Source organism: Hesperophylax consimilis, chromosome 27 (assembly GCF_061612785.1).
Source record: "Hesperophylax consimilis isolate HC1 chromosome 27, BYU_Hcon_1.0, whole genome shotgun sequence".
Classification (NCBI taxonomy): Eukaryota; Metazoa; Arthropoda; class Insecta; order Trichoptera; family Limnephilidae; genus Hesperophylax; species Hesperophylax consimilis.
Genome location: NC_142862.1, coordinates 9473665 through 9496831, shown reverse-complemented (window position 1 = coordinate 9496831; position 23167 = coordinate 9473665). Strand labels below are relative to the sequence as shown.

General features: G+C 31.4%; 2 protein-coding genes across 5 annotated transcripts in view; both read right to left on the bottom strand.

Moving 5' to 3' along the window:
• LOC149410557 (uncharacterized) overlaps nucleotides 1-5897 on the bottom strand; it is a 101235-nt gene extending 95338 nt beyond the window's left edge. For all 3 annotated transcript variants that reach the window (XM_089648399.1, XM_089648401.1, XM_089648400.1), the window contains exon 1: nucleotides 5327-5897. In XM_089648399.1, coding sequence (XP_089504525.1) covers nucleotides 5327-5375 — 49 coding nt within the window. In that variant the 5' untranslated portion in view covers nucleotides 5376-5897. The remainder of the gene's footprint in view (nucleotides 1-5326) is intronic.
• Nucleotides 5898-10464: 4567 nt separating this feature from the next.
• Nucleotides 10465-23167, bottom strand: part of LOC149410552 (fasciclin-3-like) — a 503655-nt gene continuing 490952 nt past the window's right edge. Inside the window, exons 12-13 of one of the 2 annotated variants that reach the window (XM_089648200.1) lie at nucleotides 16721-16958; nucleotides 10465-15250 (exon numbers count right to left, since the gene is read on the bottom strand). In XM_089648200.1, the coding sequence (XP_089504326.1) occupies nucleotides 15074-15250; nucleotides 16721-16958 (415 nt within the window). In that variant the 3' untranslated portion in view covers nucleotides 10465-15073. The remainder of the gene's footprint in view (nucleotides 15251-16720; nucleotides 16959-23167) is intronic. The other variant, XM_089648201.1, reaches the window with a different exon arrangement.

Genomic DNA, 23167 nt, shown 5'->3' with positions numbered 1-23167 from the left:
ATTCAAAGCATACTCGAACCCTTCTGGTTCCAAAAATATGGTCACGTGGTTTGCCTCCGGCACAAATGATACCCAGATTTCATGTTAGGGCAAGTCTATGGTTTGATGTATTTTTATAATATTTCATATAAGCATGTAACGAAAATAAAGCTGGACAATGAAGTCCTAAATTTTTACGCTGTGGTGAATATATTTAAAAAAAATATGTCAAACCACAAAGTGATTGCTTTCTACAATAATATGAATATATTTTTTTGCATTATTTATTATTAAGAATAAAAGAATATTTATTGTAAAAAATATGGTATGAACTACCGAAACCTGGAAAAATTATTATCATAAACTCAAAGAATACCAAACAAAAAGTTTAAAGTGCAACAAATTATATTGATTAAAATTTTCATTTTAAGTAGTATTTGTCATAATTTCTTTGAAAATACCTAATGATTATTTTTTTCGTGTAGAACATATTTATTCAGTTTTGTTTATATTACTATACAACCATTTTATTTTTTCGTATAAATATTTATTTTTGACAGCTGTCGCTCAAATGGAAGTTTTTATTTTTAGATGAAGTTAGCCATTTTGGGGAAACGTGTTATGAAATTAACATTGTTATATCTCTGCTTACTAGCAGATTTCTGTGTTGGGAACTCTTGATAAAGTAAAAGGTTCTTTACAATAATTGCGTTTATTTACGTTACAATAATTTAGTCTGGATTTATTGTCTGGATGTAGATTTTTAGCTACACTGTTCATTACCCGAGGGTTGGTAATTCTCTCTTTCTAGAAGCTTGAAGTCTGACAAGGATACCCCACAGGCAATTGCTACACTCTAGCGACATCTGTCGGACTCTGGAGTAAGCTTTCTGACTAGTGCCATCTATCGCTTGAACACCCAACTTATTATCATACATCACAAAAATATTCGAATAATAATATATGTTATAAGGTAAACAGAAAACAATCGCAAACAAATAAAAATCGTAGTTTTTACTCTAATATTTGAGTTTTCGTCCGACATTCGAGTGTAAACATACCGAAAATTTGTGCTCCGGATTTCAGAAGGTTAAATATATGTAATAATATTTACTGTTTTAAGAAAAGATAGCTAACTAATCATATGATAATTTCCCCGCAGCGGTAGGCAGAGAGGATGGACCGCTACACAACTCTGTACTGCCACACAGTCCTTGTTTCATTCACATTCACCTATACATCGTCTCATAGACACTCTTGGTATTCTGACGTTTGACATGAAGCGACACAAGTATTTGATTAACTTGACCGTGTCAAGTTTAAACAGGTACTTAGGTAGGTACCTAAGAAGGTTGTTTAAAACACGTTAAAATATATTTATTGTTTCGAAGATACAGCAATACAAACACGACTATGTAATTACATTTACAAAATCATCATGTCCTTCACGAGATAATATTATTATTAAATTACAATATACAACGAACTGCATTTTCGTTATCGGATTTAGTTGTAAATTATAAACTATTGAAGTAATCTTCAAAACACGCCGAGATTCGATAAAATAGGACGAATGCTATTTAATATTTATTTTAGCCGCGTCTTTAGATTGTGAATTTGAATGGTGTAGGTACCTACCGATTTATTTATTTCTTAACCCTTTCAGCCCCAGTGTTAATTCAAATTAACATGAACTTTGTGAATTTTTTTACCGTAACTGTAGCGATTTAGAAAAGCCATGTTTTCGTTTTCTTATAGTTTGTAGTCTTTTCTGTGGCGTCTATTTTTTCCGCTCCGTTGAAATCCTTATTCCCGCCACAAAAACGATCAATGTTTTGACATCTGCTGATTGTAAGTTTCATCGAATTTCTGCCGTCATTGATTACTTAATTTAAGGTGAGATATCAATATTTTCTACTCGAATTACAAATATTTTCACTCATAAAGATGTGTTCTATAATAATAACATCAGTTCAATTCACTGATCACAGTCATTTCCCAGAATATTGTAAATGAATCTCAATGTTCATTCAAATTAACACTGGTAGTGAGGGACATGTTTTCGACTAGTATGGCGAATTTTTAAAGATTTATTATCCTAGATTATTTCTTTATTTATGAATGAATTTTAGTTAAAATGTTATTTATTTGTACCTTAGTGATTATCACTACATTGTCAATGTGCATTTTTGATATGAAACCTTTATTTGTATTACTTTTGTGTTATGTTTATTTTACGTTACCATGTAAAAAATACCCTCTGACGCCCAATGTTAATCCAAATTAACATGGAAAAATTTCTAAAAAAAAAAAAAAAATTAAATGCCAAATATTTTCAAATAATTTTCTGAGGTATTATCAAGCATTACATATTTTATATGTGTGGAAACAATAATGCGGGTGTGAAAGGGTTAAACGATGTTCTGTGGAAAATGCTGTGAAATGGCAACGCTGGTTATTATCTATGCACGAACGTTGCTGATAAGGTCATGTTTATCGGTTTCTAATACCGGTTTATCGGTGTCCAATATCGGTTTATCGGTATTTAATAAAATTTAAGTTATACCTTTATCAAGGTTTATTTTCTTTGAAAATATAATACGATACAATATTACAACTATTCAGGTCATTAATCCGTATAAAATATCGGTGATTCGATAAACGTTTAGCGGTATTAATCAATGCATCACACGTGACGTCCTGCGTAAGAGTGGGACGATAAACTGACTTAAACACTGCTAGATATCGATATCCAATAAGGATTTATACCGGTAAAATACAAAGGTTTAGCGGTATTAGTAAAAAAATATATTTTAACAAAATGATGTCGACTTAAAAACTGTTACAGGTTGTAAGGGTCGTCTATACCGGTTCATCCGTATCGAATTCCGGTTTATCGGTATTAATCGAAACCAAAATTTAATACTCTGGAACGATACAGATTTAAATATTGCTACATGTGTAAAAATGTAGTTGTGCAATCAATAAGAGGGGCCGTTCAAGTATTATGTAAGCACTATAGGGGGGCAGGGGGGTCTTTGCTTTGCTTATTTTTGATGACATGGGGGGGTGGGGGGGTCGAGATAGTGATTACGTCAGCACTGCTCAACAGTAGTTTGACGGCCGGCATAGTCCAGTGGTAACGCATTGGACTGCCATTCCGAAGGTCGCGGGTTCGAACCCGGCGTGCGCAAATAAATTTTATTTGATTAATTTGTGTTATTTCACAATTAATTAATTAAAATAATATATAGTATATTTGCGGCACGTTCCAGAGTGGAAGATACTACCAGTATCGCCCTGGTGTAAGACCACCATTCAGAATTGAGACGTTGCTCCAAATGGCTTTAGCCGTGTTTAGTGACTAGATCTGAATAGCCAGGTACTTCCCCACCTTCCTCTTTCCCTTCCCCACTTACCTTCAGCCTCACAACATCCCCCAATTGGGGATGCCATAGTCTCACTGGCTCCATACGGGAGCAGTTGGGACTCTTGTGAGGTATTCACTATAAAAAAAAAAGTAATTATTTTTTTTTATGCCGGCGCCAGACATGTGTTCAAATAAGTGAACACTTATTTGAAGACTTTGCTCACACATTTGGTCACTTATGTGTGTCTCTGCCAGATATGTGTTCAAAGATTTGATCACTTCTTTGAGCTCACAGTTTTCAAATAGACCTCACATAACATGGACGACGATTTGGTCGACACAGTTTGCTTATATTATTTATGTCCTAGTAATTATATATTACACGTGCAAATAAATAAACAAAAACAGCCAAAAAGATTAGCGATTCTCATCACGATTCCGAAATTTCAGCCTGTTCGTTTCCATAGAGCCAGAAAAAATGGCTTTTAATGTTCGAAACCAAGTCTGTTAAAGTGCCCATAGTAATGATAAATTTTCCAGAAATGCTACCTTATGCAGATTTTGAGACTGATTTCGATTTGGACAATGATTCTTATAACGATTCCGAATTTTCAGCCTGTTCGGTACCATATAGAGAGAAAAATTGACTTTTAAAGTTCGAACTCAAGTCTGAAATCAGTGCCCATAGAAATGATGAATTTTCCTAAAATGAAACTTTATGCATATTTTGTGACTTTTTAAATTTTAACCATTATTCTTATAACGATTCTAAATTTTCAGCCAGTTTGGTACCATAGAGCCAGATAAATTGAATAATAAATAAATAAGCGCTACTGGGCTTCCCGCAGTGTGGCAGGCATGCAAACATTTTGACTTTGATTCCTTTGATGTGCGCCAAAGAAACCGACACGGAACGGCAAAGCGCACTTAAGTGCGCAAATAAGTTAACACAGTATCAAATGCCCGTGCCACACATGTGAACACTTATGTGAACACTTCTTTGAACACATGTCTGGCGCCGGCATTACACATTGGCAACCCACACATTGTCTATGTTTGAAAACCGAATACATATTCGGGGATTCCCACAAATAATTAATACGTTTAGGTACTCGCTTAGTTTGTTTAAATGAATATTATGTGCATTAAAGTCGTCTATCATAAGTCTAATATATAAGTGCTGCTTATGAATCAATAAAAAAACAGAATACATTAACAGAAAAATGCATATAGGTACCAATTTTTACGTTAACATGGGAGGGGGGGGGGGGGGGGGGGGTAAGAGCTTTGCTTACTTTTGGTGACAAGGGGGAAGAGGGGGTAAATAATTGTAATAAATCTGCTTACGTAATACTTGAACGGCCCCAGAGTTTAAATAATCAATTTGCATATATAATAGACAGCATAAAACCATAAAAGGAAAGTATTTAATAAATTAACAACGAAAATAAAATCTGGCATTAATTGCATATGTCGTGTTAATTGAACGTCACGGATGACGGCAAATAACATATTTATTACAAAACAAAAAGTAAGATAACCATGTTATCACAGAAAAGCTGGAAAACCCTGATAATTTTCCAAAAACATACCGATGTATTCACACAGTCAACCCTGTACAGTTCAAAATCATTATGATGATAATATTTAGTGTCTACCTAGAAAAGAACTAGATTCTTGTAAGAAAGAATTAAGATTCAATACACTTAACTGGCAAAAATAAAGTAAATAATACGAACACCGATTCATTGATAAAGATTCATTCACAAAAAAAATCAAATATGTACAGGTTCACCGGTAAAAATACCGATTGACCGGTAAAAACAAATCGGTACCACAAATAACCGGTATCCGACCCTACTCGCTTTGGAAGTCATTGAAACTACACGGTATAGTTAGTGTGCACTAGACTAGAGATTAGAGTAAATTACAATCAGTAAAAAATAACAACAAAAAAGAACACTTGAAAAAACTCACCCAATGGCCCCAAAGCCGCCAAAACTTGATCCACGTTTGTCACTTCCATTTTGCGCTCAAATCCTCTTCATATCTTTATAAAACTTGTCGAATTTGTCCGAATCACATGATAACAATTTGTAAATACCAAGTGCGAAGAAAACTTTTTACTTCGGTTGACACGAATCCATTCTGATATGTCACCACTGCAATAGGCATTTCCATGGGTAATTTTACAAAAATTACTTGTTTCCGCGAATTAAATTATATGTGAAACACTGAAAGGAAACCTTAAATCCATACTAAAATGGTTAGAAAATCATCAAAATACCGCCATCATTAAACAAACACGTCAAATATTCATCTGCGCGAGATGAACACGAACACTGCTTCTTTCATTTTCATCTCGTGAGATCGGGTCATTGATAATTCTCTAGCAGAACTTTAATATTCCAGAAAGTTTTACTTGTCTAACGATCACACTAGGTTTTATAACGATTATTCTAGTAAATGCAGTAATTATGACATACTTTTCACGTTAAAAACAAATATTATCAAAACATTCTAAAGTTTTCAACACATACCTACTGACTTAAAACTTATCACAATAGTGTAACTAGCAAAACAGGTTTCTGTATTATTTTTTCTGACGTTTGAGTACCACGTGACTGAATACGTACCACTTGACAATACATACTACGTGAAGCTGGTTCAGTCACCCTGCCGGAATGAATGTAAACTACAATGATCAGTGGAGTTTCAAACCTATAAATTCTTACTTATTTGAATAAAATTAATTCCGCTAGATGTCACTACCTCGGAATGTACAATATGCCTAGTTTTGTTTTGCAAGACACAAAATAATTTTATTCTGAATTATCTCGATGGATAACTGCAGAAGTATAAATGTGCGCAAAGACCGCACATTTTAATTTCACTAGGACTGGTTGACTTAATATTATGTAACTCCCACTAAAGTGTAATATATCCTACCGCACATAGATTACTGCTTCACGCTCCGAGCTACTTATTACCAGGGGCGGATCTAATACATAAAAGGCAGTCAGCTAACATCCGTATAAATTGCAAATACCGCATGTTAGTCCCAATCATAATATCTGAACATATAGAACTATGGTATTCTCAACTGGAGTAAGTGATCAGTGCGAAGGGAGCGAAAAATTTTGTTACAATTCTTTCAAAGACATGGAAAGAGCGCATCCAATTTTTTTTACATGGCATCCCAATCGGGGTATCTATGTGGTGGGGGTGAAGGGAGTGGAATATTTATTTATTGTTTCTCAGAGAAAATAATCATTGATGCATTCACAAAAATTCAAAAAAGTCAAAGCAGGTGACAATTTTTGTGAGTCAGCAGACAAACCAATAAATGCAGTGCAAATAAGTATTTTCTGAAATGGAATCTTTTAATATTGTTTAAAGCTGAAATCTGTAAAACATTTCAGCTTAAACGGCTAGTAGCCTAGTTGACAAATGCGTCTGATACCCACCCAGGAATTGCAAGTTCAATGCAGTCGTCCATCATTGTAGAAGCAACGTTTTCCACTGACGTAAACTTGTGAAATATTTTTTTCCAAGTGCTGTGCCTTTAATGTGGATTATGTTGGCACCTAGATGTGCCCTCTGAGGTTGTAACTTAACAATACTTAACAACACTTAAGTCAATGATGAAAAATAAATGTGAAGATGTGGAAAAAGATATCATATTCCCAACCGAATTGGCTGGCGAAAACAACATGGCTGATAAGTTTAATAAATATTTTGTGACAAGTATAGAAGAAATTAACAAAAATATCCCAATCATAGAAGAAGAAGAAATTTTCAATTTTGAAGAAAAAACTTGCGAATTAAAGTTTAAGAAAATAGACGGCCAGAAACTCCAAAGAATACTGTCCAAAATCAAATCAAAGCCCAGCCAAGATGGGATCACTATTCAAATATTAGAACATGCATTACCTGTAATAGGAGAAGAGTTTCTTAGTTTAATAAACGAATCGTTAGAAACAGGGAAGTTTCCTGAATCATGGAAAACGTCTATGGTGATACCGATTCCAAAGATTTCGAACACAAAAAAATGTGAAGACTTTCGACCTGTAAATATGTTACCAAAATATGAGCAAGTGATGGAATACATAATTAAATCTCAACTTGAAGAATACTTGGAAAATAATAGCATCCTTTGTGACGAACAATCTGGATTTAGGAACAATAATTCATGTGAAACAGCGTTAAATTTAGTAATTGATGATTGGAAGGTAGATATAGATAAAAACTTGCATATTGTTGCGGTGTTTTTAGATTTTCAGAGAGCTTTTGAAACAATAGATAGAAAAAGAGTTATTAAAAAATTTAAAAAATATGGAATAAAAGGGAAAGAACTGGAATGGTTTAAAAACTACTTAAGCAACAGACAACAAACAACAAAGATAAGAAACAATATATCAAATCCTATTGAAAATAAGCTGGGTGTACCGCAAGGATCTGTATTGGGTCCGATATTGTTTATACTCTACATAAATGATATGGTAAAAATAATAAAACATTGCAAAATAAGACTGTTTGCAGACGACGCACTAATTTATATTGCAGAAGATAATTATGAGAAAGCAATCAAAAAGATAAATAGTGACTTAGAAACATTGTCAAAATGGCTCAAACTAAATAAATTAAAACTAAATGTAAATAAGACAAAATACATGCATATAGGCAGAACAAATACGCATGAGGAACCAAAGGTTTCTATAAATGGAGAAATCATAAAAAAAGTGGAAGAAATTAAATATCTAGGTGTTATTATAGACTCAAAATTGAACTTCTCAAAAAATGCAGACTATGCAATTAAAAAAAATGCAAAAAAAATATCATTTCTTGGTAGAATCAGAAACAAAGTAAATAAAGAAACATGCCAGATAATATACAATACAATTATATCACCACACTTTAATTACTGTTCAAGTATTCTTTTTCTCTGCAATAAAGAGAAAATGAAAAAATGCAAATACTGCAAAATAAAGCAATGCGAATAATACTTAAGCGCAACATATACACACGGATAAGAGACATGTTAAAGGAGCTGAATATTTTGACGGTGAAGCAAACTGTGTATTTGAATGTACTTATTTTTATACATAAAATTAAATTAGGGATGATGTCTAAGGAACTGAAAAGAAAAATAAATTACAATAACGAGATACACGGACACGGGACGAGAAATTCTAAGCAAATTAGATTGCCAACAAGAAAAAAAAAAAGCACCCAAAAATCTCTGATGTACCAGGCCGTTCAACTCTATAACAAAATCCCGAAGGAAATTGCTGTGATAGAAAATATTAATAAGTTCAAAAATGAATTAAGAAAATATGTCTATCTCAATTATTAATGTTTCTTTTTTTTGTGACTTTATTGAAATATTTAAAGAAAGATTATGTTTTCCAAACAATGTACATGTTTATATGTTTATAAAACTATTAGCACACACGAAGATGTGAGCTAACTTAAGATTAATAAATAAATAAATAAATAAAATAATTGATTGATTTGAATAAAGCCTGTTCTCTTAACAAAATTATCTCAAGGATGCTATCATCTCTATCACCTCAAGGCTCTACCATATTCAATATTAGGTAAGAACTGAGATTGCTCAGGCCCGGATAGCCAGGGCTGGGACCGATGTTTTATAACCCCTGGACTCTCGGCGGCCCTGTGGGTAAATAGCTCGTGCTCTGCGTGCCCATAGGGTAAATACGGAACGGCAAGGGGCCCCCCAGAGGGGCATAGCAGGCGGGGGCCCAGTCAGCATTTGCTGAAATCCTGTCTGCTAGGTCGGCTTCTGGCTACTGCACATTGCAGTATGCTAGTGAGGCAAAGATAGGGCCCGCCTCTGAGAGCCTCTGATTTCATGCAGGCGAAGGAGAGTGGGGAAGTGACATTGAATCGAAATGAACGGTAGTCGACATGGTTGCACGTCGTTTACTTTGAGGAGTGCCTCACAAAAACGAATATGGAACCAATCATTTACTATTAGCTCTAGCACTCTAGTAAACAAGTTTTGTAATTATTTGTGATAGTATGCGGCAGTACCTACGGTGTATGGCTATTTGGGTCGTAGACTTGCAAAACCCGATAGGAAAAATTTTTAACATTTGAAAATAAAAAAGAATATATTATTTTTTAGTAAAAGTAAAATTATGATTTTACAAGGCAAGGTTTTTATGCAAAGCACAAAGGATAACAAATTATTATAAACAATAATTATTAGCCTAAAACACAAAATGAAATTTCCCTCGGAAGATTTGTTCAATTTATATTTGTGTTTCAGACTAATAATTATTGCTTAAAATAAGAAGAATACACCTTTTGAGCAAAAAATCTACATTATTCTTTTCATATTTAGCGAAGAAATATTGATAATTTATTTATTTTCAATTTACTCATTTTAATGGACGTATCAGCACCAGCAGAAATTTTCAAATTAGGTTTTGCAAGTCGACGACTCATTTGGATCAATTTAGGACGGCGAATTTGCAGTTCACGGTCTATTTTGTGTTGTGTCTATTAATTAACTTGATCATGTGTGTACACTATCATTATAATTTGATGTAAGTAATAGTTGTAGTGTTTTTTTTTCTATGCATAGGTAGGTGTAGTTATACATAATACTTACTTTAAAAAAAAATTGTTAATGCCTCTCCATCTTACAACCCTGCAAACCGCTACTGCCCATCTGTTATGACAAAATCCAAATTAACGCAACATCAATTATCGAATTCAAATATAAACTCCTGGATAGTAAATTGGTATAATCTATCTATGTTCGTTTGTTCAAAATCTTAATCTCCCAAAAGTTTTTTACCGATACTTTGAAATTTTGACACAATGTTGCATTTAAATACATGTGTGTTTTTATATTCATACCTATGTTATAAAGATGTCACTTGTGATAGGTAAAGGCATGTTTTTTTTTTAAAACAGCGCCATCTGTTGGACATAAAAGCAACATGCGCTACTGTTTCTCTATCTGCACAGACAGACTCAGCCACAGCAACGCGTTGCGGGGTACAGCTAGTGCACAATAAAAACAGCTTTTTTTCAATAAATTTATTTTAATTAGACATAAAAATAATTAATTCAAGCTCCGTGAAAACAATTACATATTGGTACAAATGCAAAACCATTATATTTCAACACATGAAAATGTTAATTTTAAAACTATAAATAATCTACTAATAACTATTTTATTTTGTGTTTCAAAAGATAAGTAAACACTACTGTCAAGCCGTGTCCTGTAGGAGTAGGCAGATAATACAGTTTCAAACATTTCTGTCCTTGTACACAACCTCAGCTTTCGGAAACGTTCATGAATCTTCTTGCACAAAAATATCCATTTCACAGACACCAATTCTAATAAATGCCTCAGACTCTTTTTACCATCCACATCCAAATATAATACATTTATTATTATGCACTACACTGCAAATACGTATTAATATTATAAAAGGCCATTAAAAAGATAAGAAAGTGCAAAAATTGTATCTTATAAATTATTTAATTCTTTTACAGGTATCTTTTGATATACGCGATCAAATAAAAACAAATGTTATATATCTTAGAATAACAACGTTCCATCAGACATGACAATGCTAAGCCATAATGCGCTCTAGAGAAAGAAACTTGGATACTGGTGCACATGGTAAAAACAAGAAACTTTTCTCTCTTAAAATCAATTCATCGAGAAATGTTCGAAATGCGTGTGTATATTTTTGAAAAATGTTGGTATAACACTTTAAAGATTTATTAAAAGTAAAAATGAACAAAAAAACTTTGAAACGAATTTGGTTTTCATTAAAAATAATATTATTATTTCTAAAACAATATATACTATCTTATGACATTTAGTAAGAATAATAATTGCAGAAATCTTTATTTTTTTAAGAATACAAAGATTATTGTTGAGTATAGAAGAACAATAAAAAACGGATGCACTTTAAAATACATGTGAGTGAAAAGAAGATACATTATGGCACAATATAAAAAGGTTAATCCGCGGTTGCTAAGGATTTAGTTTTATTTTCAAAACTTAATTATTCAATTGCTTGCAATGTATATATTAGCAACCAGGGGTTAGTACGATTTTGAAGATTAAATTCTTGGTGTGCCGACATTACATTTTTTGCCATCTGTCCAGCAGTCTGTCTATTTTCGTAATAACTTATTTGTTTTGTGTAAAAAGATAGTTTTTTGTTCCATTTGGATACGGCGGCACACAAGAGGGTAAAAGAAAAATGAATAAAATATTTTCAAAAATTACATAAAAATAAACCAAAACATATTGTTTGTTTATTATCAAAATAAACTATTAACTTTCTGTCTATTTTCGTAATAACTTATTTGTTTTTTGCAAAATGATAAATGTTTTTTTTTTGTTCCATTTGGATACGGCGGCACACAGGAGGTTAAAAGGTGTACTAATAAAATATTTTCAAAAATTATAATAAGAATACACCAAAAAATAATTAATAAGTAAGGTTGCCGTAGATATTACATTTCAAAAATAACAATTAACTATGTATTTGAGTAGAGATGGATTTCCAAAGAAAAAATTGAAATTTTTCATTTCCATATTCATAAATTCTGCAGCATAAGACAAAAATAAATCAAAAACAAATATTTAATTATAAAACTATTTATTTTGAATACAATTTATATGTTAGCATCACAAAGTTTTTGCATTATTTCAGGAAAAAAATTAACTGTAGTGCTTATTCTTCTTCTTTTTTAATCTAATGAAAACATTTCCACTTAGCCAATAACTTGACAATTTTTTTTTCAAGCTTTATTTTTAAAATAACTATGTATTATGATACCTGTTTATAAAAAAAATGTTGTAATTAATATTACGCGAGACAGCTGTTTCGCCTTTATATAATAATAATAATAATTATAAAAACAAAAAATGAAATGAAAATGAAATTGAAATGAAATGCATTAAAAAAAAATTGACAATATTTAAATTCCATCTCAGGGAAAATCTTGATTGTACAACGATGCTGCTGAAAGATTGAACCCGCATTGCATTGCCTGGAAACCACAGCTTGGACCTCTCGACTAACTAACCGATCATGTAATTTTGAGGTTATCTTCATATCTTATTTTTGAAATTTGTGGCAACCCTAACAATGAAAGCTGTGAGCGATTTAATCTTCTTTGTGATTATTTATTCATAATATCGACCCTACAACATTTTTTTAATTATAAGAGGCACTTCATACGATAAACCCTTCCATTCCTTAGCGAATAACATTTATTATCATAATAATTTATATTAAAGAGTTGTACTTTAACTATGAATAAGATTGGTGAACATGTGGGCTAGTATTGTAATACTAAGCCAGGCTTAAACGTGCGTGTGAAAGAAGCACCATATATAAATATTAATTTGTTACAAAAACAACTACTTTAATTATCAATAAGAAATAACTAATAATATTTTAAATGTGTGTCTGTCTGTCTACAAAATATGCATGAAATGAATACAAAAAAAATTGTAGGTATAGTAAAACATCAAAATGTATTATCAAATCTAGTTGCAGCAACACAAAACCAATAAAAAATTGAAAAAGTGATGATTACAATGGGCGCTTTTTAAATACCTACCGTTACGGTACAGCAACGTCACTTTATCTCAATAATGCTGCATCTCTTTCTTACACACTAAACAATAGTGAGACATACGATGTACATAAGTCTGCTTCCCCATAGGAAAAATGCAATCATTATCATACATCTCCCTCACACGTATCAAAGAAATGATTCGCCGCGGGCCATTGCCGTCGCCGTGCCGTTGCGGTGGGAATTTTAAAAGCGCCCAATCAGTGAAGGTATTTTAAAATCAATTGGTTGTTATAATTTAATTGAGAAAATGTATTTTAATATAACACAAATTGCTTATAATCAACAAAAGAAAAACTAAAGTGATTTTAAATATGATTTAAGATTTTCACGGCCAAAAGTATTTTTGTTATTTGTTTTTGGGATGTTATGCCGTGTTGCGCTAACTCCTTCTTTAGCCAACGTTTCGGACAGCATTACAGTGTCCATCATCAGGGCAGATGCAGACACATCTAGCGCAACACGGCATAACATCCCAAAAACAAATAACAAAAATAAAGTGATTTTATTTAATATTAATTAAATATAAATACATAAGTATAAAAATAGAAAATACTCTAAAATTCATCAAATTAAGTCTTTTTGTCTAAATTAATAATTAAATTACGTAATTATTACAATCAACTTAAGTTAAACAATTCCACATACAAATATTTAACTGTTAAATACAATATTTACGGAATGTTGTATGTTTATGTTTTTTTCCGCGCTTATTTAATTTTTCAAAGATTTTAATTATTTGCGATAAAAACAAAGCGTAATAAAACTACAAAAATACGCCTTAAGGAGTTTGCCTACATAACCGGAGCATACCATGACCATACTATGACCGAGCCGCGAATTATGGGAAAGGTACGAAGCAACCGCAAGCGGCGTTTGTTCCTTTTTTTTAAATTTGTGGATCTGTCATAGCACGGTCATGATATGCTCTGGTTATATGGTCAGACTGCTTTAATAAGTAAATCAGATTATTAAAGTTTAGTGCAGTACCTAATTAAAAAAATACAGTCCTAACACATACTAATGCTATAAACGTGTAGGTTTCATGAAACGAAAATTTTAGTGACAATATTATTTTAACACGCATAATATTGACCAAATGGCGATTTATACGAAATCTAATTAGTAACAATACAATATGCAGAACTTAATTATTTTTAATGTGCATAAAAAATCGTTAAAATAAATTGATTACCCCGATACCGATAATGTGAAACAGATTTTTATAAGGCCTAATAAAACTTTAAAAAAAAAACGGACCTTATGATATAAAAAGTCCACAGTTTTCAAAATAAGCAAGAAGTGGTTGAAGCAACACCTTCTATAGAAAGGCTTACACACTGAAAGCCAAGATGGTCGCCTATAAAACATAATTTCTAATGTGGTGTTTCCTTAATAAATTTGCAATTTTAAATCTAAACATGGTGCCTACTCACCTGCTGCCGTAAGCATTGACTATAAGTAGGAACCTACATAATATTATTGAATATAAGTAGGGACCTACTATCATATAAGAAAGGCCTTTCGGGTCAAAAATATAATTGAATACGTTAAGGCATATGGCCTTCACGCATGCCATAGAGCTGCTTACAGGGTCTAGCTATTTGAGTAAGAAAGTTTTGAAAAATAGCTTATTGTTTTATAAGGCCACTAGACTCCTCACATAAGTAAGGCCTTTTGTGTTAAAAATATATAATACAATTTATCTGTAGGTTTTCAAAAATTCCATTGGAGAAGTTTACAATGTGAAGGCATGTTTATATGTAGGTTTTGGTTTAAGTCAACAGTCAAGCAAAAAAATTTCATATTTTATAATGCCATTAGGCTCTTATACATAAGTAAACTCTTTTGTGTCAAAAAAAAGAGTAAATATCACGGCAGTCAGTGTAAAAGTTAAGCAAGTTTCACATAGGCGACTAATTTCAGCCTCAGCCTTTTCAATATACAAAATGATGTACGCGGTTGAATCGCGCTGACAAATCGCAGATGTGAAACAAGCCTAAAACATTAATATTTTGTGATTAATATAAGGTATCTATGCCGCATTAAATGATGATGGTTTTATTGGTTTGAAGTTTTCTATTTGTTGTCCTTGGGTTCCATCTTATTCTCGACCGGCTGCTGGTTGTATACTATCTCTGCATACTCTGTCTTGTCCGGGGTGGCAGGTTTGTTCTCCTGATCTGCGTTTGGTCGTAGGGCCAGCTCTGCGTACACCAGTCCTTGTTCTGTGGGTTCCTGCTTTCCTTGGAGTGGCTGAAACACCATTAATAGTAACATTAGGAATTTTGCAATAACTCGAATTATATTTTATATTATACTAGCAATTTTCCCACGGGCATAAAATGTTTTTCTGGGATGAAAAGTAGCCTTGCCCTTCCCAGTCTTCCAACTATCCCTATACAAAAAATCACGTAGATGAATCGCTCTATTGCAAAAGGACAAAGAATCAAACACATTTCCGCATTATAATATTATTTAGGGTTATATTTATACCATTTTTATATAATATATACATAAGAGGTCTCCCTCAGGGCCCAATTTATCTTTGGGGATCCTACGTAGCAGTTGCGTGCAGTCCATAAAGCCTGAAAACCTGTACCTACTCTAAAAAAAACCATAAAAAGAAGAGAAAAAAAAAAGAAAAATAACTGCGACAAATCCTGATGTATTTTTTTTCCCATAAATTTGTAAATATTTTTAATTTCACAATCGTTCTACATTGATAAATAAATCGTTTCTATTTGACAAATTTATACTTTTAGATGTAAGCTTGCGTATGGAAAAATATTTGACTTCTTTAATTTAGTATTTTTGTGGGTTACAAAGCGTCACAATAGTCACACGTGCTTATACTACTTGCATAAAAGCAGTGAAATAGCAAGCATTATATTAATAATTTTTGCAAAATTCTAAAATGTTTTTTTGAATTCAGAGACTACATTATGATATCCGTCCTAGGTTATTATTATCCCTCCATCCGGTCTAGGTTTAATTATGTCAGTTTGATGAATCAATTTCATATAATAACGCTGTCTGATAGGAGAATTATGTCAAACCTGGTTGTGTTACACAGAGTCATTTACAACTTAATTGACAGCTCTGCCATCTTTACCACTATTGAATTCCATGTGCCGACTAGGAACACAAGACAAAATGTAAGATTCTTCTGCAATATGGAACCAACTATTAGACACACTCACTAACCAATAGGAAGCATGATCTGGGCATCAAGTTTGGGGGTACTATTGATATATTTACTGACTCCATTTATATAACTAAGCGTAATCTATACCCGCATTTTGTTGAATCCTACAAATTACAGTAGCGTTGGTAATGTAGTTTTAGTGATTTGTCTTATATGTAGTATTGTTCTATTTTCTATATTATTTGATGTTACTGTTATGTACATGTTTTACTAATATTGTTTCATATCCAGTTTCTCAGTTTTATTTTATTATTTCATGCTTTAAAAACATTGTGTATAATTTTCGATAGCTCACTAGGTATACGCTATTCTTAAAATACATGTAAAAGACCGGATAGGCGGAAAACCAAATAAAATTTTAAAAAATAATAAAAATAAACTGTACTCTTTTAATAAATTGTCAAACTTTCAGTTTCCAAAACCGGTAGGTTTCGGCCAACATAAAATTTTAAATCTTACACACATTAACAGAATCCCTAGTTTGTGTGAAAAATTCATTGAAACAAAAAGAATTGTACCTTAGCTTCATCATCAGCCTTATTCTCCACTTTATCCTCGGCCTGCGCCACCTTATCCTTGTTCTTGGCCCCCCCTGGCAGCAGGGCCTTGAAGTTGATAGAGCGCGGCAGGGCCAGGGCCCGGGCCATGGGACTCTCCTTGGTGGGGCGCTGCGGGGTGCTGCTCAGGGGCTCTGCAGGGCGGGCATCCTCGCGGGGCCGGGATAAGTGGCCCCCTTCGGCACTCTCGGTGTCACTTCTAGAATAATAGAAGGTTAGATTCATAGGATTTGGGGTGTAAACTAATTATGATCAATGAAGACATAAACCGATAAAAGTATGTTGTAGGCTGAAGATAAGTAAATCCAATAATTTCTTACTTCTGTTGAAATTGAGTTTCTTTAATGTATACTGGCGATATTAGTTTCCTTTCAAATCACAATAGATATCGGTTTATATTTTCAGTTTAAAGAAACAACCAAAAAGGGTTTACTTTTTTGTACAGTAGCTGTCATAACAAACATCAGAAACTGTTTATCTTGAAAACATAAATATCACATAGTTAACTATGTTTAAGTATAACTAACACAATTCTACAATTTCATACAATAAATTTACTAATATCATTAAATTAAAAAGTAAATTTCAAAACTGAGATTTTTAAATGACTTATTTCCTTCAATGTCTGAGCATCCCTCAAATTAACAATTTATGAGCAAAAGCTATCTTTAAAAATGGCATTAATTTAACAACTATTTTATTGCCAGTAACCTGGGCGTTTATTGACAGTTAATATATGTTACAAATGCAAGTACGTTACCCGCTTAAACGAGACGATGTTTGTTCTGTAAGAAATGTTCTGGGTAAAATCATGTACATAAATTTGCCCCGTTATTTGTAAGCATTTGTATTTGTCACTTCGATCATTTCACTTCACTAGAATCATTAAGGATGGGTCCTTTCAGAGAATTTGAACAATTCATTGGATTTCGCAGTTAATTTTCAAGGACTGTGAAAATTCTATTCAAGTTCTATTATTATTTCAGTTCTATGAAGCAACTGGCCCATGTTGATGTAATAACAGAACTTCAATAGGACTTTCACAGAACTTGAAAATTAACATGGAAATTTGATGAATTGTTAAAATTTTCTGAAACAACCCGTCCTTAATCTTCCCTTGGTTTGTCATTCTTATGTATTACCTAGCTGTATATGTCAAAAATAAATTTATTTCTTCCATGTTTGTATGTATTCCTACTAAGTAATTGCTCAAATATTTTATCCGTTCTCTATACCCTGTAATGTAAACATATTTTGTTAAAAATAAAATTGAATTGCAACTAACTTTAAGGTCTCTCTACACGCAGCGACTTGCATGTGCAATAAATTTTTGCAAAATTTTGCGCCACAAACACGGTGCGTTATGTCCATGCGACAGTGACTTGCATCATTCAAGTTGCATGCGCAAACAGTTTGTGCAAAAGTCGAAATCATTTAAATTATACAGTTTTGAGGTCTTAATGCATTTGCTCACTTTAGCAAATTAGAGCAAATTTAGTTTGTGCAAACTAACGCTCGTACAAATTATTAAGGTACACCATTTTTCCGTCTTAGAGCACATGTTTACTTATGCAAATAAGAATTTGTGAAAGTAAGATTGAGCGTGTAGATAGACATTTAGGAACAATTTGTACTATGTAACCAACAGTTTAAAGATAGCGAAGATTGCCCAAGTGAAAGTCGAATATTAAAAAAACAATAAAATAAAATAGTTATTTAATTTACTATCTTTTATTGCCGTTTTCATCTTCAGAACGATTATAAATTTTATTAATATTATAAAAAAGAATCTTTGTAGTTTCAAATGAAAAATTCATAATATTAAAATAAAAACATGCAAGTAAACTGAAGCATTTATTAAAATTAACATAAAAATGAAAAATTCATAATATTAAAATAAAAACATGCAAGTAAACTGAAGCATTTATTAAAATTAACATAAATATGATGTTTATCCTAATAAGTCATTAAAAATAAAATAATTTGTTCACAACAACACTTTGTGCCATTTTATGTAATTGCTTACAGTTAAACAATGAATCAACCAAAATAAATGCAAATTTTATTATCCATTTAAACATTAGTTTGTCAGTAAAAACAGTGATTAAAAAAATAACAAAGGGTTAGTTACTTGGACTTGTTACTGCAAAAGAAAATGTGACATAAAATAAAATTTACAAAATATATGAAACCATTACCAGATTAAGTAAACTTTTAGGATCGCTGATCGAAGTCCCATATAAAAGGAAATTTTCATTTCACATAATTTTCATTTTAAGTGGAATATTTTCCATTCTGCTGAATGAAAATAGTTGCCTTTTATAGTAATTAAGTTGAATCGAAGCATTTTTTTCAAAAAAATATTCATATTAGGCGTGGTCAGCGATCCTAAAATTTACCCCAGATTTATCCGTGATAGTACATATAATACAATGTAATTACATGTTATTACACAAAATATGATGTAATTATATTTTATAAAAGAGGCATAACTGTTCATGTTTAACTAAAATTTATAAATTAGGGCATTTTCATTTGCTATAGTAAATTACATTAATTATAACATACGTTTGATTCATACAAACTCAATGGGAAATATGACGAAAAAATATTCAGAAGAGCTCGGTCTAAATACTGTATTTTAAGGTTAAACGCGACGTTCGGTGTAGTCTATGCGTTCACAGATGGCGTTAATTTAATTATTTGATTAAAATACACAGTTTGCAAGTAATGCATTACAATGTTAAGACGAATTATCTGTTTGCGCCATACTCAATATGAATATGAATAAATAGTTTTGTCTGTTTAAAACTCAATTCTTTCGAGAAAGACATACAAATGCAATATTGGATTGGTGCTTCCATCCAATATTGTATTTGTATGCCTCTTTTGAAAGAATTGAGTTTTTACATAGGAAAATCTTTTTATTCATATTCATATTGAGATGTATGGGAGTAAACAAAAAAAAATTGTCTTAATTATTATAAAGCATAACTTACAAAAGCGTATTTTAATGAAATAATTAAATTAACCCGATCTATTATGAACACATAGATTAAAACGAATGTTGTGTTTAACCTTAACAGTTTTTTTATGATTGAAAAAAAAGGTTTTTTATTATTTTTAATGTAATTACTACATTTTCTATAATTATTTTAATTGTGCGTTTTTTAAACTTCTATGAAAACAATATTTTAGGTATTCACATGTTCTGATGACAGTGTTGTTAGCGGTCGGTAGTGGATACTATGTCATAATACTAGTTATATAAAACGTTTAGATAATAATTTGCTTTTTTATTATTTAAAATAATTAATCAAATTGAATGATGTTATTATTGAATTCTACTAGTTTTTCGTTGTTATTGCGATAGATGTTTCAAAGCAATTATGGAACTGTCTTTAAAAAGTTCTAAGCCTTTATCAAACTATCTTTGAATGCTGAAACAGCTGTCATAATAATAATAAAGTAAACACAATATAATAACATTATTAAATTAATAAGATAATCTAATAATAAAAATAAAATAAACTAATTTGCTCATTTATTATACAGGATGTCCGTGAGTAAAGTGTGTTAACTTCAGGAGGTAATTCTACATGATGGTGGAAGTAAAAAAGATAAATAAGGTTTTACCGAAATCTCCTTGTTTTTGTTTCCCATACAAAAATATTTTTCCATTGAAGAATATTTATTTTTCCTTACAAACAATTCAACTTTTTTTACCTTAAAACGTTGGATTTTCGAAAAAAGTTATTTATCTATTTTACTGGCACTATCATGTGAAATCAGCTCCCGAAGTTAGTGTGCTTTACCCCCGGACACCCTGTATATTCTCTTCAATGTTTAAAATCATATACCAATCACGCTGCATATAGTAACCTAGTCCTAACCCTAACCTATTATTGTGGCGCATACAACAGGTAAAATCATCTATTATATAAAAACAACATACATCGAGCGAACAATAGTCATAAAAAAGCCACTCTGACCTGATCTTGGAAAGGTTGAACTAAGCTGATAAAAGTTGACAAGCAAGTAACTCAATTTAAATTTAAGTTCCTATGAAGTAACAAACAACAAATGCCATGTTTTTTTTTTTTTTTTATTTCTTTTTATTTAGGAAGCAAACAGTCGTACAGTAAAAATTATAACAATAAACATTCATATGTTCTAGACCAATTAAGTTCCATTAAATTAAATGTAGATTTAGTATTTTTTACCTACACAACATATTAAATGGCAAAAAATAAACATAATAAAGAAATACATAAATATAAAAACAAAAAGAAAAAATACAACTTTTCGCATAGTTATACTATTCACTACGGGTGATAATAATGTACTTTTCACAACAAAAAAAATTGAGTAAAATAAAAGTATTTTAATTTATTAATTTATTAAGCTGAATTTTATATGATATTAAGTTATGGTTGAAAATGTCAACATCTCGTAAGGCATTGTGAGTTTCACAGATACGTACTATTACAGAGTTTTGCGCGTATTTGGATTTACAATGTGGTATTCTAAATAAATCATTCGATCTGGTGTTTTGCTTGGGGCAACGAAATGCAATCCTTTCTAAAAGATATGATGAATCAATACGATTTTGTGTAAGAATAATGCATCAGAGATTTTTCTACGTTTATTTAAAGTGAATTTTTATTTATGTTGGGCTACCTCCTTCTTTAGCCAACTTTTTTGGCAGCATTTTTGGGCATATGTGTAATGATTACACAGCTGCTCTGATGATGGACATGCTGTTCAAAACATTGACTAAAGAAAGATCTAGCGCAACACAGTATAATAGCCCAAAAATAAATCACTATAATACTTTTGGCTTTAACAATCTAAAAATCATATCGAACAACAAAATGTTTAGCTGCAGTTTGAGTCTTTGCCATAGGAACTTTATGATAATGTAAATAACTTCATATTAGTTTGATGTTTGTTGTCTTTAGTATTTTTAAATCTTAATAAATATACACATGTTATTTTCTTACTTGTCATATTTGTTTATATTAAGATACTAATTAAGGGGATACATATTTCACTAACCTCTTGATACCTTATCCATAGGATGATGAAGTTTACCATTCATTACTCGAACCTATGAATAGTGGCTATGTATCGGATAAGTTAACCGTGCTTTTTACCTATTGCGAGTATTTATTTGTTTATTTATTAATATTCATTATCCTATGGTTAAGGTTTCAAGGGGATGGTGTAATACCTCATACTGTACTAAATTTGTAATCTTCTTTGAAATATATTGGAGTATGTATAACTGTTTTATGGAGACCATTAAAGATAAATAGTATGTTCCTCCTGGGCTCCAAACAGGCCAAAGATATTAATTTTTTGCTAAAATAATTATTCTTTGAAAATGTTTGATCAGTAAGTGAGGAAAAATTGACCTTACTTCTTGGCACACCACACTTCTAACGGCTTATCTCTATTGTTGGTACACGGTACACTAGTATGAGGCATTTATAACATAATAGAACTGCATGTGGTATGGGGGATTTCCAAAGCATACATAATTTATTATATTTTACATAGTAAAATTATATATTTAAATATTAAAGAATTAAGGTAAAATGTAACGTGCGCTATAATCTAGACGTTCAGAGATGGCTTTAATTTTATTATTTTATTGAAAGACACTTTTTGCAAGAGATGCTTTAAAATATTAAGATGAATTATTTGTTTGAGCCAGTACATATGTGATATGAATATGAATAAATACTTTTGTCCGTATAAAAATTCAAATCTTTCAAGTAAGGCAGACAAATACAATATTGTATTGGTGATTCAATTCAATATTGTATTTGTATGCTTTACTTGAAATAATTGAGTTTTTATGTCCGGACTAATTCATATTCATAATAAGTGTGTACGGGCGCAAACAAATAATTCGTCTTAAACTTTTAAAGCGAAAATCACAAAAAGTGTATTTTAGTAAGAAAATTAAATTAGTGCCATCTTAGGTTTACATCTATAATTTACATAAAAATCAAAAAAAAAATTATTTTTCCATTTGTAAGAAGATTTTTTCAATTTAAATAATAATTAATGGTTAGCTAAATTTTGTGTGAGAGATACCTTACATTTAAAAATCAAATAACTAAATGTATAATCATTAATTTATTCAGGTATGTGGTTGGAAAAAGTTGTTTTAAGGTTAACCTTGATGCTCGTTATAATCTATTTGTTCATAGATGGCGTTAATTAATTAAGTTATTGCTTTACAATATTAAGACAAATTATTTGTTCGGGCCCATACATATTCAACATGAATATGAATAGATAGTTTTGTCTGTAAAAAAACGCAACTTTGTCAAGAAAGGCATACAAATGCAGTATTGGATTGAATCATCGGTACAATATTGTATTTGTATGCCTTTC